Source organism: Haliaeetus leucocephalus, unplaced genomic scaffold (assembly GCF_000737465.1).
Source record: "Haliaeetus leucocephalus isolate CR32 unplaced genomic scaffold, Haliaeetus_leucocephalus-4.0 Scaffold182, whole genome shotgun sequence".
In the NCBI taxonomy this organism is placed as follows: domain Eukaryota; kingdom Metazoa; phylum Chordata; class Aves; order Accipitriformes; family Accipitridae; genus Haliaeetus; species Haliaeetus leucocephalus.
The window spans coordinates 585470-600160 of record NW_010972618.1 but is presented as its reverse complement, the minus strand read 5'-3'; the positions used below and the strand labels follow the sequence as shown (position 1 = coordinate 600160).

The following is a 14691-nucleotide window of genomic DNA, read 5'->3' as shown; positions in this document are numbered from 1 at the left end:
AGCAGCAGCAGGAGCATTTGCGATAAGGAGCCCAGGCTCACAAGCAGTGACCCCAGCTCCTTGAGAGCAGCCTGGGTCAGCAGGGCTGGCAGGGGACCAGAAACATCCCTTGCAGTAGCTGCCAGATGGGGAGAGAGCAAGGGATGCACAAAGGCCCAGGCAGAAGCGTAGGTGTGTCCAGCAAGGATGGGGAAAGTAACATGTCAGGCTCTGCTTCAGCTGCTCTGCCAGTTAGTTCCCACCCCAGCCCCCAGCACAGGCAGCACGTGGCCCTGCCTGCACACTCAGACAGCCCACTGCACCCTCTCCTCTCTGCCTGTGATCAGGGGGCCACTGCAGAGCAGCTGGAGCCACAGCACCAATCCCTCGTGATACTGCTGAGAGCCCACCGCCACCATGTGCCCAGGCAGGTCTCTGCCTGCTGCCCTGGCAGCACAAGCAGTCTAAGCTGCTCCTTGTCTCCGGCAGCGGGAGAGCAAACCCCACAGCCCTTCGCAGGAGATGGCACACTTTTTACCCACAACCACCTGACTAACTCCTCCTTTTAATGCACGGCTCGGCCATGACCAGAGGGAAGCTGTGGTCATCCCCAGCCTGGCTCATCACCGTGGGGCTGGCAGATCAGCACCAGATGAAGCCCAGCAGCGTGACCAGGGCTGGAAAGCTGGTCCTGCATGCAGGTTTTTGGTGGGGCTGAGACAAGGTGTGGGGCTGAGCCCCTGTCAGGCCCATCCCACCAGCCTGGAGGTGGCACCTCCTCGGAGGGAAGCTGTGGGATGGCTGGTGAGTAGCCTGGGAGGCACCAGACAGCAGCACGCCAGCAGGGACGGTGGCAGTGCTCACCCTGGCATCCTGCACCCACGGCTGCCCCAGGCCAGGGGTCCTGGTTGCTTCACAAGCCAGTTCCCTGGTGCTGAGGTGCCAGTGCCTCTGGCAGCAATGCCCTGGCCCCACGGACCCCCAGCACCATCCGACTCTTCAGATACCCCAGAGCTGCGGGAGAGAATGTAAATATTTACATCCTATGGGCTGAGCACTGGAGCCCGTTCGGGCTGGTCGAGGTGCAGGGCACCCTGTACGCTTGGATTTCTGATTTGGATTAGATGGAAGCATTAAATGAAACAGGCTGCAAAGGGGAAAACCCCCTGATACCCCTGTAGCCACCTGTGAGTGGGGCTGCCAGCACCTCTGGCATCAGCCAGTCAGGCTGCACAAGCATCTCTGCCTGCACGCAGCCACCTCCAGTGCTCTGCCCTCGACCCTGCTGCTGGTCTGCTCCAGCAACCTGGGACAGAGGAGAGCAGCTGCCCCATCACATGGACAAGCCATCAAAGCGCACCCAAGCTATTAAGGGGAACCTATTCTGGGCTGGGAGAAAATCAGCACTATAGGTGCTGCTTCTGAGCCCACAGGCTGAGCAACAGGATCAGTCCCAGCCTTTGCATTCCTCAGATCTTGCAAGCTGGGAATCAGCTGGAACAATTTACTGGATTAGCTACAAAGCTCACAGACCCCCAGGAGCCTGGATCTCCCTTTGCTTCTGCGCTGAGCAGCAGAGCAGCCAAGTGCAGATACCAGATGGAAAGTCGATCTTCACCATCCTTGCACAGCAGGAGGATGAACAACTCCTTTCGAGCCACAGCTTGTAGCCCTGAGTCTTGCAAAGGGCTGTCCGCTTCCAGGCAGACCACCCAACGAGCAACAGGTCTGGAGACCGCAATTCTGGTGCTGTCCAAGAGCAGGCAATGTCACCTGCCCTACCAGAGAGGGGTTCCCCGGACTGGACCAGGACTGGGCTGGGAGCAGTGCTGAGCACCTGGAGCAGCTCTGTCCCTGACAGCCTGTGCCTGGTGGAGCTGAGCCATGATGGCCAGGCATGGGGACATGGGTCCCTCTAGTTGCGTGCATCAGCAATTCCCAGCAAACCAGCGTGGAGTAGAGAGTGCCGAAACTGGCTCATCATTTCCACTGCCGCACACCAGCCAAGTGGTCCAAAGCTCCCCCCTACCCCATCTGCTGTCTGCATCTACAGTCCCAACCCAGGCTATGGAGCCCAGGCAGGTCCCGCTCACCATTGACATGTCCAGTGCCCAGGAGGAGCCTCAGGCTCCACTGCATGACGTGGGCTGATAAAGCTGTCAGGAGAGCAGAGCTCAAACTGTGACCTACTTTGTGGGGTCTGCTCATGCTTGCGTTGTGCTTCTTAGGCAAATCAAAAGGGCATTTCAGTGATTGCTGATGAAGACATCCCAGCCTGCCACAAGCCCTGCTGCAATAGAAAGTTGAATGCTTTATAGAAACAACCACGAGCTGTCAGAAGGTTTGTGAAAATGCAAGCAATCCTTCCACTCCTCCTGCATCACCTCCTGGCTGCCAACAGCCCCTCCAGCCTCTAGGCAAGCTCATCATGGTGGAAGCACAGATGTGTCCACCCCAGCACACCTCCTAGGCAGTACTGCTGGCCCCCAGATCCAACAGTGCCAGCACTTTGCCATGGGATGGCCTGTGGGCGTCAGACATCAGAGCCTGCTGTGTCCGGGAAACAGTGTTGGTACCAGGCAGCACTTGCCTCCAGCTGGAGCAGCCAGAAGCTTCTGGTGCTTGCCCTGCCATGAAAGAGCCATCAAACACCAGCCTGTGGGACTGAGCAGCTCATGGCCAGGGCTTGCACAGGCAGCAGAAGCACAGAGGGGCAGGGAAACTAGGCTCCTCCACACCGACTGTGAGCAAGGTACTGCCAGCCCCAGAAACCCTTCTGCACCCAAGGCTTCTTGGTTTGTCTTGAGGGGAAAGGGCTCCATGTCATGCTCCTACAAATCCATGGCAAGCTCCTGCCATCCACATAGGACTGTGCTGCCAAGTACAAATCTGCAGTCAGAGCTTGGTGCACTGCTGTGAGCCAAGGAATGGGCTTTTTCTCCTTGCCTTTGATGAGGTTCAGTTTATCCTGGCTTCTCGTCAACAGGAAAAGCCTGAGAAAGCAGTGCCAGCGTTATCAGTGCTCCTGCGTGGCTTCAAAGCACACTTGCAGCTTGCCTGTGGCAGCCTGGCCAGTCCTTTGCGGCAGGCAGGAGCACACTGTCCCCATGCAACCAGTGCTGGACCATCAGCTGCTGCCCCTGTGCCACTGGGAACCACCACCTCTGCTTCCAAACAGTGAGGAGCTGACGGGCCTGTGTCACACCGATGGGGACACAGCACCGCAGGGAGCTCTGCCGCTGCAGCAACCCTCAGGCTGAGTGGCCTGAGACAAGTCTCCACGAGCCATCAGGCTGCCCATGGCTTTGCTCAGGCTACTGGCACTGTGTCTGCAGCAACAGCCAGCAGTGACACACTACATGTTCAGTCTCCACTCACAGGGGAGAAACACATCCAGCTTCAAGATCCTAAACCTGGCAAATCATAGCCCCAGGATGCTTGCTGCAGCAGATGGGCAAGGTGGGCTCCCCTTGGCTGCTCTGGACCAGCCAAGGGCTGCCCTAGGCCAGTGCTCTGACCCCGAGCGGGTCAGGAGTGGGGCAGGGCAGTCAGCATGCTCTGCCTCCCCGTCTGCCCAGGCTGACTGGTTCAGGAGCTCCAGCAGCAGGACTGCATGCAGACAACGGCAGCTAACAGCCAGTTGCATGAACCCACCTGTAACTGATAGCATATTTCCATACATTCTGTATGGTATGTCTAAATATTTTGATGGTTTTAGTATTTTGTACCAGCTGTGGAAACTGGTTTGCTGCTAGGTGACTGTAAAAGTGAGAGTTGGTAAATAATTATTAGAAATCTTATACTAACACTACGATTGAAACAATAGACAAAAGTATAGCCAAGCAATTAACTAGTAGAGGTAGTTACTCATAAGTTTTGCAGTTCTTTGCTCTTATGACTAGATGTTCCTGTACGCTAGATGAGAACAATGTTGAAACTGACCACATGTGATTGAAGCTGCGTTAAGCTTCAAGATCAAAGAACAAGGACAGGAATAAAGACTTCAAGGACAGCCAACAAGAACTTCAAATGGGTCGGTGGTCGCAAAAGCAGCCCTTCGACTCAAATGGATCCTTCATTGCACATGATCGGATGTAGGCAGTACTAAGATAATCAGTTGCAATTATTTTTATGTATACGTATACTAATCTGATTAATATGCGATTAGTTATTCTATATAACCTGTTAGTGCTAAAGCTGTGGCATGCACGCTAGGTGGAACTATCCCCCGTGCATCCAGTGCTGCAATAAAGAATGCCTGCTTTCTAAAACTCCAAAACGAGTCTTAGAGAGTTTCTTCAACCGGCTTTTCGGTATCAAAACCATTGGTGCCAAAGGACTTAGTGGCATTCAGTACTACAAACTTGTAAGGTATGGGAAAAACCCACTCATTTTGTTTAAATCGTGCTGCCCTCCTAAGTGGCTTCTAGTTCTCAAGGTGTGAGAGTACAAAGGAGGATTTCTGTGTCACCTGCTCTGCCCCATTCACTGTTTTGCCATTCTCCATCACATCCTTCCCCTGCAGAGCTTTCTTGGCCCAGCTGAAGTACAAGTGACAAGACACCCTCTCATTGCAGCTGGGCTGGGCCAGCTCTCAGACCATCTGCCTTATCCTTCTCTGCACTTCTTCAAACCCCATCAGCTTTGGGGTGGCAGTAGGAAAGCACACAGTACCAGAGAGGTACCACATAGCAGCAGGAGGATTTCTGCTCTGTTCCTTCTCCCTTTCTGAACTGCTGAACACACCTCTGGGACAACCTGCAGGCAGATGCCATTTCTCTGCCAGTGTTTTAGTCTCCTCCAGGAGCAGGGATAGCCCCAAGTGAAGATACGCACATGGCTGGTTCCCCCGTATGCATTATTTGGCACATCTTAGGACTATTCAACTCTTCAGACTCTGTCTCCATTTTAGCATCTCAGATGATCACAGGAATCAGCTGGCACCTTCTCCCCTGCTCTACACCATGAAAGCAGAGATGTTTTTCCTGTACTTTGCTTCCTATTCTTTAACCAGTCACTAATTCACAGAAAGACCTCTTATCAGAACAACGCTTAACTTTAAAAGCATTTGGTGAGAAACTTTCGCAGCAGTTGTTTGGGAGCCCATGAGCACTGTACCAGCCCAGCCCAATCTCACCCCTGCAACCTGGCTATCTTTAAAATCCCCAGCAGATTGCAGCGATTAACTTTGCTTTACAAAAGCCACAATGACTATTCACCAGTATACTATTTTCATAAAGTGTTTATTGTAGCTCCTAACAATTTACGTAATATACAAATAAACCTATTGGCCTTTAATTTCACGTTTGCTACACCTTCCCTTCCATGGATGTGGCCCTGATGGGCAACAGCACCTAACACTATTTATTAGCGATTCCCAACATCTCCTCAGGCTCCTTTACAATTCTAGAGTAAATACCATCAAAGCCTGGTGGCTTGTGTTACTTTGCTCAGAAATGTCTTTATCAAACCCTTCAATTTAAGGGCAACCCTCTGATGCATCTGGGAGCCTTCCTGACTGAGCTGTTCTGCCAACGCCCTGTTTCCACAAGCACTCACTTGACACCTCAGTTGCTTATTTACCCTGTGACTCCTCTTAAAGGCTTTTTAGTTCGGAGATGTTTAGAAAAAAAATTATTAGACTCCATGTCTTTAGCAAGTGGTTCCTAAAAATCTTTTTAGTCCTGCTTTGTTACAGGTTTACTTTTAAATTCCCAGAATATGTGTCCTTTTTCTTACTACAACTTTTTTTAACTAACAAAAACCATCATTTTACATTGAACAGCCTCTTCTACATGTCTTCTTACATGCCTGTCTAACCACACAGGTTTATTGTTTCTTGGGTATTTTGGAGGGGGGGGAAAGTAAAGATGATGACTTCCAGGGTTTGGTACATAATGCCCATCTCTGAACCTCTGGTATTGTTCCTCAGCAGCCTCCGTACGCCCAGTACGCTTTTTATCCATAGAGCTGTGCCTTTGCACTGTCTCTCAACTGGCATTTTTTGGTGACGACTGCAGCAATTTTACATTTTCAGAATACACTTTTATGTAACGTTTGTACATTTTTTAAGTCCTGGAGGAATCTTCTATAAATTACTTTTCATACAGGAAAGCAAGTCCCTCAGCAGCAGCTGGAGCATGAAGTCTTGTCCCATGCCATCTTACTACTGTCAAAGAGAAGGTCAGGAGAAAAAAAAATGTTTAAACCCCCCCCCAGAGAGCCATGAAGGCTAACAGAGAGCACTTATAATTGCATGACCCCATTAGAGGGCAAAGCCAAGGTTAGGGTAGGCCTTAATGTTGTGTTTCCTTAACTTTAAATTGTTTCACTTCATTTATAGTCCCAATTTGACTCAACTTCTCATTTTGTATTCAGGACTCAGGGGAAAACACCACCAGGAGATGGGAAGCAAAGCGGCTCCTGCCTCTGGTCCTCGAAGGGCTCCCTCTCCTCTCGCAGACTGCTGAGCCTGCAAGGTGCACCAGCTGCCCCAGCCCATGAGGGTCATGCAGCACTCCTGATCCTCTCCAAGCCCTCCAGCAAAGAGCGGAGCTGGATTCACAGGGATGTGAAGGAACAATTTAAAAACTCCACTTGGCATGTGCAGGGAGCTTAGGAGCACTGAAATTCAGCAACGTTTTCCCCACAACTGCCCAGGGCAAGCACCAGCCCAGGGCCAGCGGGACTGCCTGCAGTCTGAGCCGAGTCCAAAACCCTCACCCTTGCCCTGCCTGCGCCAGGTACCTGCAAAGGGAACAGCTTTAGGGAGGGGAAGAGGGAGGGAACTGGGGACAAGGAAAGGGCAGCTAGGACAGGGGGCCAGGATGAGACTAGGATGTTATGGGATGAGTTGTAAGGAACAAGTGAGAATGGAGAACAGCAGGCAGCTTTCGGTGAAGACAAGAGAAAATTGGGCCCAAGCACCTGGGGGAGGTACAGCAGAAGGGGTCAGGCTGGGCTGGATAGGGCAGAAGATCCTGTACCTTGTGCCCAGCCAGGAGAGGACAATCACATACCCAGAGCCCTGCTCCCTCCATGGCCTATGAGACCACATCACCTTCCTGGCCTCTGGTGCTCCTGGGCTCCCACCCCATGGCTGGGCAGCCCAGCATCATCTTCTGCCCCATAAAGGTCGCACCAATTAACCGATTATACAGCTTATCCACTTGCCATGTGATACCCAGACAGGTGGGAGCAGAGAGGCAGGCTCCCCTGGACCCAAGTGACAGAAGTCACAGGCCAGCACTGCTGGGAGGTGTGATGGGGATGAAGCAGACGTTGCATTGGCACTACTGGGTGTTGGATCCTCCTCACCAGCCAGAATCACTCCTGATCCGTACCCAAACCCTGCAGTACCACATGAGTTTGGGGGCAGGAAGGGGAAAGGAACAACAGCCCGATGTCCACCCTGCTGCCCATCCTGCACCTTAGGACCCTGCCCTGAGCCCTGCAGGCTTTTCCACCCAAGAGCACAGCATTCCCAGCAGGGCAAAGCTCTGCCACAGCCTCAGGGTCTGAATGGCAGCTCCATCCTGCAAGGAGGCCATGGCTGAGCCCTTCTCATGGTCATCGCCAAAAGCAAAGCCAGCTCCTCTGGCTACCAGGCTCAGACAACATCCACACAATATGCTTTTGCTGGGCAATGTGACCAGAGCCAGCAGCAGTGGCCATGCCATATGCCATCTTGTATGCAAGTCCCAGCACCATTCAACCCCTGTTCACTGTAGGCTGGGCCAGGCCTTCCTGCAGCCCCCCAGGAGAAGCAGAACACCTCCGCAGAAGCTCTGCATTTGGGTCTAGGGCACAGCTCAAACCCCAGAGAGATCTGTCCTATATGTGGAGTGTCCACAGGGACCCTAACTGCAGGGGTCATGAAAGCTTTCCATGCTCTTTAGACAGAGGCCAATATCTGGGGGCTGCCCAGCACCCCAGCTGCTCAGCTTCCCCCCACGGTACTGACCAAAGCCAGCAGCCAGGCTGCTACTGCACCAGCAGCCCAGGATAGGCAACACCACACAGCTCTGCCTCCCGAAGATGGTCATGCTGGCAGCCACCAGCCCAGTATGTATGTGCAGCCAGTTGCAGAGCCCCATGATGGGAGCAGAAAAGGCAGCTTCTTCCATACACAGCATTTTAGCAGGCTGTTGAGCCACCATCTCCAGCAGCTGCAATCCCCACCGGTGGCGTGCACAGCATGGGCTGTTGTATTCTAGTTGCTGGGTGTCCACACCCCTCATTTCCAGCTCTTAATGCAATGCAGCAGAAGCTAAAAATACACAAGTGCCACCCTCTGTCATGTCTCTGAGCAGGCTCTGCAGTCGCCATGGGATGTGCGTGACGGAGGTGGGGCCTGGCTCTGTTCCCGAGACACTCCACCAAGATGCAGCCCTCGACAGCTACAGCTAGGAAGCTCCGTCCCATGACCGAGCCAGCCCTGGCAGCGGGCAGACATGTCCCCACTGCTCTGGCGCAGGGCACAGCAGGGGCAGAGGGCAATGCTTCTGCCCTGGGCTGGCCATGCTGTCCTCCCTGCTTAGTCCTCTCTGACAGGGCAGGAAGGAAGGCAGGGAAAGAGCACTGGAAGGAGACAGCCTGTGCAGCAGCATGCTGCCATGAGCAGCAGCAGGGTAAGGAGCCCTCAGGACCATGGGGGAGGACCAGGACCAACACTCTTGGCTGTGGGTGTAGGAGCAGGGGACCCTGGCAGCTCACTGCTCCCCCTGCCCTTCATCCTCACCAGAGTGGGTGTCCACACGCTGCCTGGCAGAGCAAAACTCCTCCATGCACCCAGCATCGAGGGTCATCGCACCTGACGGTCTCATCACAACAAAAAAAGCCCACAATGGGCCAGGAGCCCATGGACACAGCCTGCAATAGAGCCACAAGTGCCCTCAGGCTGGGGAGCCCCTATTCCCCTGCCCTGGATCCTACTGCTGTCAGGACTCTGCTCCAGCCCCAGGGAGCTCCAGTAACAGCCCTCAGCAGCATTTTCAGCAGGTGAGACATCAAAGCTCATGTTTCACTTAAAAAGACCCATAAAATTCAGGAAAAATCTTCATTTTATGCAGTGAGTGCTTGAAGCAAAGGCAAGCAGAACTCCCACAGATACTCCTGGGGGCCTGCATGCCCTGACGCGTCCCCACTGCGACGGCTGCACAGCAGCCATGCAGTCCTCGCAGCCCTGGGCTGTTCCCCACTGCCTCCCCCCACAACCAGCTGTGCACCACTGAGGATCGGGCCATTCCCACCGCCTCCAAGCCCAGGCTGAAAAGTCAGAAGAGCCCTCCAGGAGAAGGCAGGAGCTAAGGGGTCACAGGGCTTCCCATCCCTCCCTCTCCAAGAAGCAAACAATGCTGCTCTGCTCTTACAGTCTGTGCCAGGATGGGAGCATTTCCATGGCTGTAGAATAAGGAGATTTAGAGGCACTGTGGGATAACTGCATTTATCTTAGTTCAGTATGTCTCAGGTTATTCAACAAGTCAGAGCTTGGCAGAAACAAGCAGTAGTAGAAGACCCTTCAGTGGCCAGGGAGGAGCAGGACACAGACAGCAGAGGCAGCCCAGGGAACGATGGTGCTGCTGAAGCCCTCTAAGAAAATCCATCGCTTGTCATTGCTCCCTGGAGTAGCTAGGCACCCCTGTCCCACCTCCACCAGCAGACAAGGCGCCCTGGCGTGAAGCCTTGTAAGTCACAAGGGAAGTGACAGGTTTCATGAGTTAGTCACAGCTTGGTGACAAATCCACCAGATTTTCATACATTACTAAGGAAGAAGAGTCGTGCAAACACAGACCCTGCCTGCGCTAACAACAGCCTCTCATCTGGTGCACCAGTTGGCAATGCCCTACATGCCAAACCTTTCCAATCCGTGCAGGAAGGGTGGCACTGCTGCAGGGGGCACCAAGGGGGCATAGAGAGGAGCTCCTCCCAGGACAGCCTGCTGCAAGACCCCAGCTCTCCAGCCCAGGCTTCACAATCCACTGGCAGTGGACATGGGCAGGACAAGGCACTTGCTCAGGGCAGCCACGGACTTGTGAAAGGGGAGAGCACATACATAACCCATTCCCAAAGGAAGCCGATAGCTCTCTGGCTGGTGTCTCCCTCACCAATATGAAGGGTGCCAGCATTTTGCCAGCCTTTGTACCTATGGGCCTGAACCTACGCCTACATGACGACCAAGATGGCAGGGAGACATGTACAGAAATGTGTGGCCCTTGACAGTCCTGGGAACCACACAAACATCTCATCTTCTCCAGAGAGACTGCTCAACGGACTTTTGAAGGCAACAACCCTCCTTGGTGCCATGAGGAGTCTGTTTACAAGGTGTGGAAGCTCCTGGGCTCAGGTATCCAGGGGGACGTGGAATGGCACCTTTTGCTAGTTTTGCCTCCAATGCCGCTCAGCAGGGTCTGCAGAGCATGGCAAGGAGCCATCCACCTTGGGGAGCAGCCACCCTCTTCACCACATCAATCAGGAACCCAAAGTAACCCCAGAAGCCCTGCTTGGCCAGGCTTTCTTCCAAACACTGAACTCACAGCAGCATTTCTGACTGCTGCCCAGACCCTCCTGGGGACACCCCAGCACAGCCCTTGCAGAGCTGGTGACTCCAGAAACACTGCAGCCCGCTCCATGATATGCTCCAAGGATCATCCTACACTACTGCTGGTTCAGAAAGCTCAGGAGATGAGCAGCTCAACCTCTACCCCTCCTTGCTCACACTGGCATGCCTTTATCTCCCTCCCAGACTTCATCTGCAGGGGCACTTACAAAAAACACTTTGGCAGCTGAGCCCTCTAAAATCTCCAAATGCTGGGGGAGGATGGTTTTGCTGTGCTTAAAACACACGTCATTTCAGCAATCCCATTTCCAGAGCAGCCAAACCTGCTATATTAGTCCAATGGAGTGGTGGGAATTTCTTACCGGGGCTTTGCTACCAGAGGAGAGAGATCACTCACCCATGCCCCAAAGTGCCCTGCTCTCCTCCAGCCCTTCCCCCTGCCCTGGCAGGAGTGATCCAGCAGTGCTGGTAACACAAGACCTGCTGCACTCCCCTCCTTCTCACCTTGAGATTGGCTCTGCTTCTTTACACCATCTTTAGGACACACTGATAAACTCACTACTAACTACAGTATTGGTGCTCTGTACACACAACTTCCTGTATCTGCAGTGTTTGGCTTGCTGCAAGCTCCTAACAGCACACTTGCTTTTTCCAAACCCTTCTCTCCCTTCCTCCTCCCCATTAACCTGCCATGACAGCACGATCTGCAGCTGTCCTGAGCAGCATGAAGACACTGCTTCAGAGCTGGCTAGAAATGGCGCCAGCTCATGCCCTCCAACAGATTTATCCCTTAGCTCAGTGTTCAATTTAATAGTTTCCCATTAAAAGCAGCACAGACACAAATCAGCTCAGGGTGGACTGGTTTGTTTTGTACCTCCAGACATATTTCACCCCAGCGGGCAGAGCGAGTCTCCATGCATGTAACAGGTTCTTTCCCCTTATCAGAGCACCGATGGTCAGGTTCTTCCTCTGCACATGGTTAATACAAAGACCACTGGCTCATAAATCTCCGGGAGCAGCAGGTAGTTATGATCCGATGCAGCAATTCTGAAATGGCAGCTTGGTGGGATGGGATTATTTCTGAGCAAGGGAAGATTCCCTGGCCAAGCTCCCACAGCCCCACAGACATGATCTTCTCCAACCTCCCTGCTGGTGTTAGTCCTGGAGTATCATGTTATTAGCAGTAATCACAGCAAACTTGGTTTTGTAATATATATGTGATGAGATTCAAACAAGAACCAATACTAGGGACTTTGAGGGAAAAGGGTTGCTCCTCCACAACAGAACAGAACTGAATCAAGAGCACTTCCATTACTGAAGATAAACCCCACCCTGTTCAATTGCCTACATCAGACTCATCTGCTCTAGGCTGCAGCTCAGGTCAAATTTCCACGTGCTGAGCTGCAGCCCTGTCTGGAAATGTAAGGTCTACCCCTGTCCCCCTTCCCACCACACATCAACTGCAACAATTCACACACAGGATATGGTTCCCAGGCCTTGCCAGCTAAGTTGGGAAAAGGAGAGAGGGTCACAAACCTGCTTTTCTTTTTTCTGTATTTTCATTATCATCAAATCTGGGATGAATGTTATTTCTGCAAGACACAACACAAAAAAAAATTCACAATAAAGAGACTGGTGAACCTGAGGTACTCCATCCTTCCACATCACCCCTCCAACAGGCTGAGCCACCCCCCGTGCCACTCAGAGCAACAAAGCTGCAGGATTGAAACACTCTCAGGGACAAACTTGGGGACATCTGCTCTGCTAAGCCATGGCAAGGAGCCTGACCGCACATCTCCCCACAGCTCAGTGCTACCTGCACCCCGCCCCACCTCACAGTTGCAGTCCCAGCATGAAGTGGGACACCCAGGGCTATTAGAGACGCACTCCACCTCCCTAGAGCCCCAAACCCAACCCAGACACCCCTGAGAGACGTGTTGGATGCTGCCAACCCTGCAGCAGCAAAGAGAAGCAGTAAACAAACCAGCCTCTGCCAAGCAGTGATGACAGCAGTAAGAGACGTGGAGAGGATGCAGGAGCTTGAGGTGGGTTGCAAGCCCCACTACCAAAGAAGAGCTACTAGGGGGATGAGGACGGGGCAAGCAAGGAGGGGGAAGAGCCATACTGGCAGACACCATCTCCCCAGCAAGCCGCAGCAGCCCTCAGAGCAGCGTTGGAGCAGGGCCAGCGGGCCAGCTGCCCCCTCAGGCCTGTGCCCCTGCAGCGCAAGAGGATGCTGTGTGAGCAGCACCCACCTTGCAGCCCACAGGAGGAGGAGGAGGAGCCGCAGGCAGAGGTGATTCCCAAGCAACCCCCCCACACCAGGCCTGGCCAGAGGGGCTGCAGTTGCAAATCCAACTCTTAGCAGCCCCTTAGTGACAGAGGCAGAACTGCCTGTGCGACCAGGTCCCCACACTGCCCCCCACCAGAGGAGGGGACCAACAAGCGATCTGTGGTGATGCAGCACTCCAACAGCTCTCTGGGGCAAAGACTGTTCCCCCATGCTCCCTGTACCACAGCTCAGCACCCTGCACCCCGTGGCTGTGGTCCGGCTTGGCCAGGGGCACCTTTTAGCTGGTCTCTCCCTGATGACCACAGCTCCCTGCAGGCACTGCCTGAGCAGCTGCACCCAAACGCAGAGACACAACATGCAGCACACCCTCCCTGGGCTGCCACGCACCCTCAGGATGGGGCCAGCTGGCAAGCAGACATGCACCTGCCCAGGCCTGATTTCTCTGGGGATTGGCATAGGTTGGACACTGCCAGATGCAGGAGAAAGCCAGGCTCACTGCTTCCCTCCTGCCGGTGCTGTGTCACTAGAAAGGCCAGGAGCAGCCCCGCCACATGCGGGGTCAGCATCGGAAATGGCACTGACCCCGGGTGGATGGGGCACTGCTGCAGCTCCCCAGGATGAACATGGTCACCAGCTGTGACAGTCAAGGTGACATGGTGAGGTTACAGCCCCATGCCCTCCCCACAGCAGCCCCAGCCATGGTACCCTTGACAGAGCTGTTGGGGTTTGCCCAGACCCCCTTCTCCAGGCAGCAGATGCTTTTTGGGGAGCCAACCTTCAGCAGTTGTCTGCTCCCACAGTGCCAGCAACAGGCGCCAGAGCCCAGAAATATTTGCCAAGTGTTTTAGACATAAATCCCACAAACACCTGCCTCTTGTTTCCCTCCCATACCATGTAAACCCCACTCCACCAGCCACAGCGACATGAGAGCCTCCCTTGCCACTGCAGCTGTCAGACTCGCTTGGCACAAGGGCACAGCTCACAATGCCATCAGTCTGCAGGCGAGGCCCAGTGACCCCCCAGCACACCCTCCTCCCTAGTCAGGAGCATCCTGCTAGGCCCAGACCTTACCAAAACCCAGAGCCATTTCTTCACTGACCCAGCACCTCCCTTCCCAAAGGGGAGAGCTCAACAGGTCCTACAGGTGGGCAGTGCTCAGGCCAGCACAAGAGGGGACCAATTCTGCACACCAATGGTGGTCCACGGCTCATGCGCACCACACCAAGAAGAGGCAGAGGCTTCTACCTCTGATTCCAGTTACATGGCACAAGCCAGGCCAGCACATCCCACACATAAGTCAAGCTTGGTGGCAGTAAGGCAAGACACCCAGTGCCACCAGCTGAGTGGGGAGGAGTTTGATGGCATCTGTGGACAGGATGACACAGAACTTTTCTCTCATGATTAAGCCTGCCAGTCCCTCCTGTACTCCTCCAAGTGTGCCCCAGAAGGGCCAGAGGATAAGGGGCTAAGCCAAGCTGAAAGATGCATGCAACTGCAGCAGTGGTGCTCTCCAGGAAGGACCAGGTGGAAATTTCAGACTGAGTAGCCGCTGCCGCTCAGAACAAACCTGCCAGCCTCCAGCAGAGAGCAACCCCATCCCAAGGCTTTGCTTGGAGCCAGAAGTGTTGGAGATCTGGGTTCAGTTCAGCTTTCACAGCGGTCTCTGGGCTGCAGGAGACTCCAGGGTGGTCAGCTTAGCCCTCCTTGCCAGCAGCATGCAAGTGCACTGGCCTTCACCCACTAGCCTCAGCCTGCACCCAGCAGGTCCTCTCGGCTCCCAGGGCAGGAGATGCTCTTACCCTGGCTCTGCTTCCCAGCCTTTCACCCACAGATTTTCTTCTGCAGTAACCCTGGGCCCTTC

General features: G+C 53.9%; 1 protein-coding gene across 6 annotated transcripts in view; it reads right to left on the bottom strand.

Moving 5' to 3' along the window:
• The window catches only part of CHD6 (chromodomain helicase DNA binding protein 6), a 61649-nt gene extending 49524 nt beyond the window's left edge, over positions 1–12125 (bottom strand). For all 6 annotated transcript variants that reach the window (XM_010564538.1, XM_010564541.1, XM_010564542.1 and 3 more), the window contains exon 1: positions 12074–12125. In XM_010564538.1, the coding sequence (XP_010562840.1) occupies positions 12074–12106 (33 nt within the window). In that variant the 5' untranslated portion in view covers positions 12107–12125. The remainder of the gene's footprint in view (positions 1–12073) is intronic.
• Between the last annotated feature and the right edge of the window lie 2566 nt (positions 12126–14691).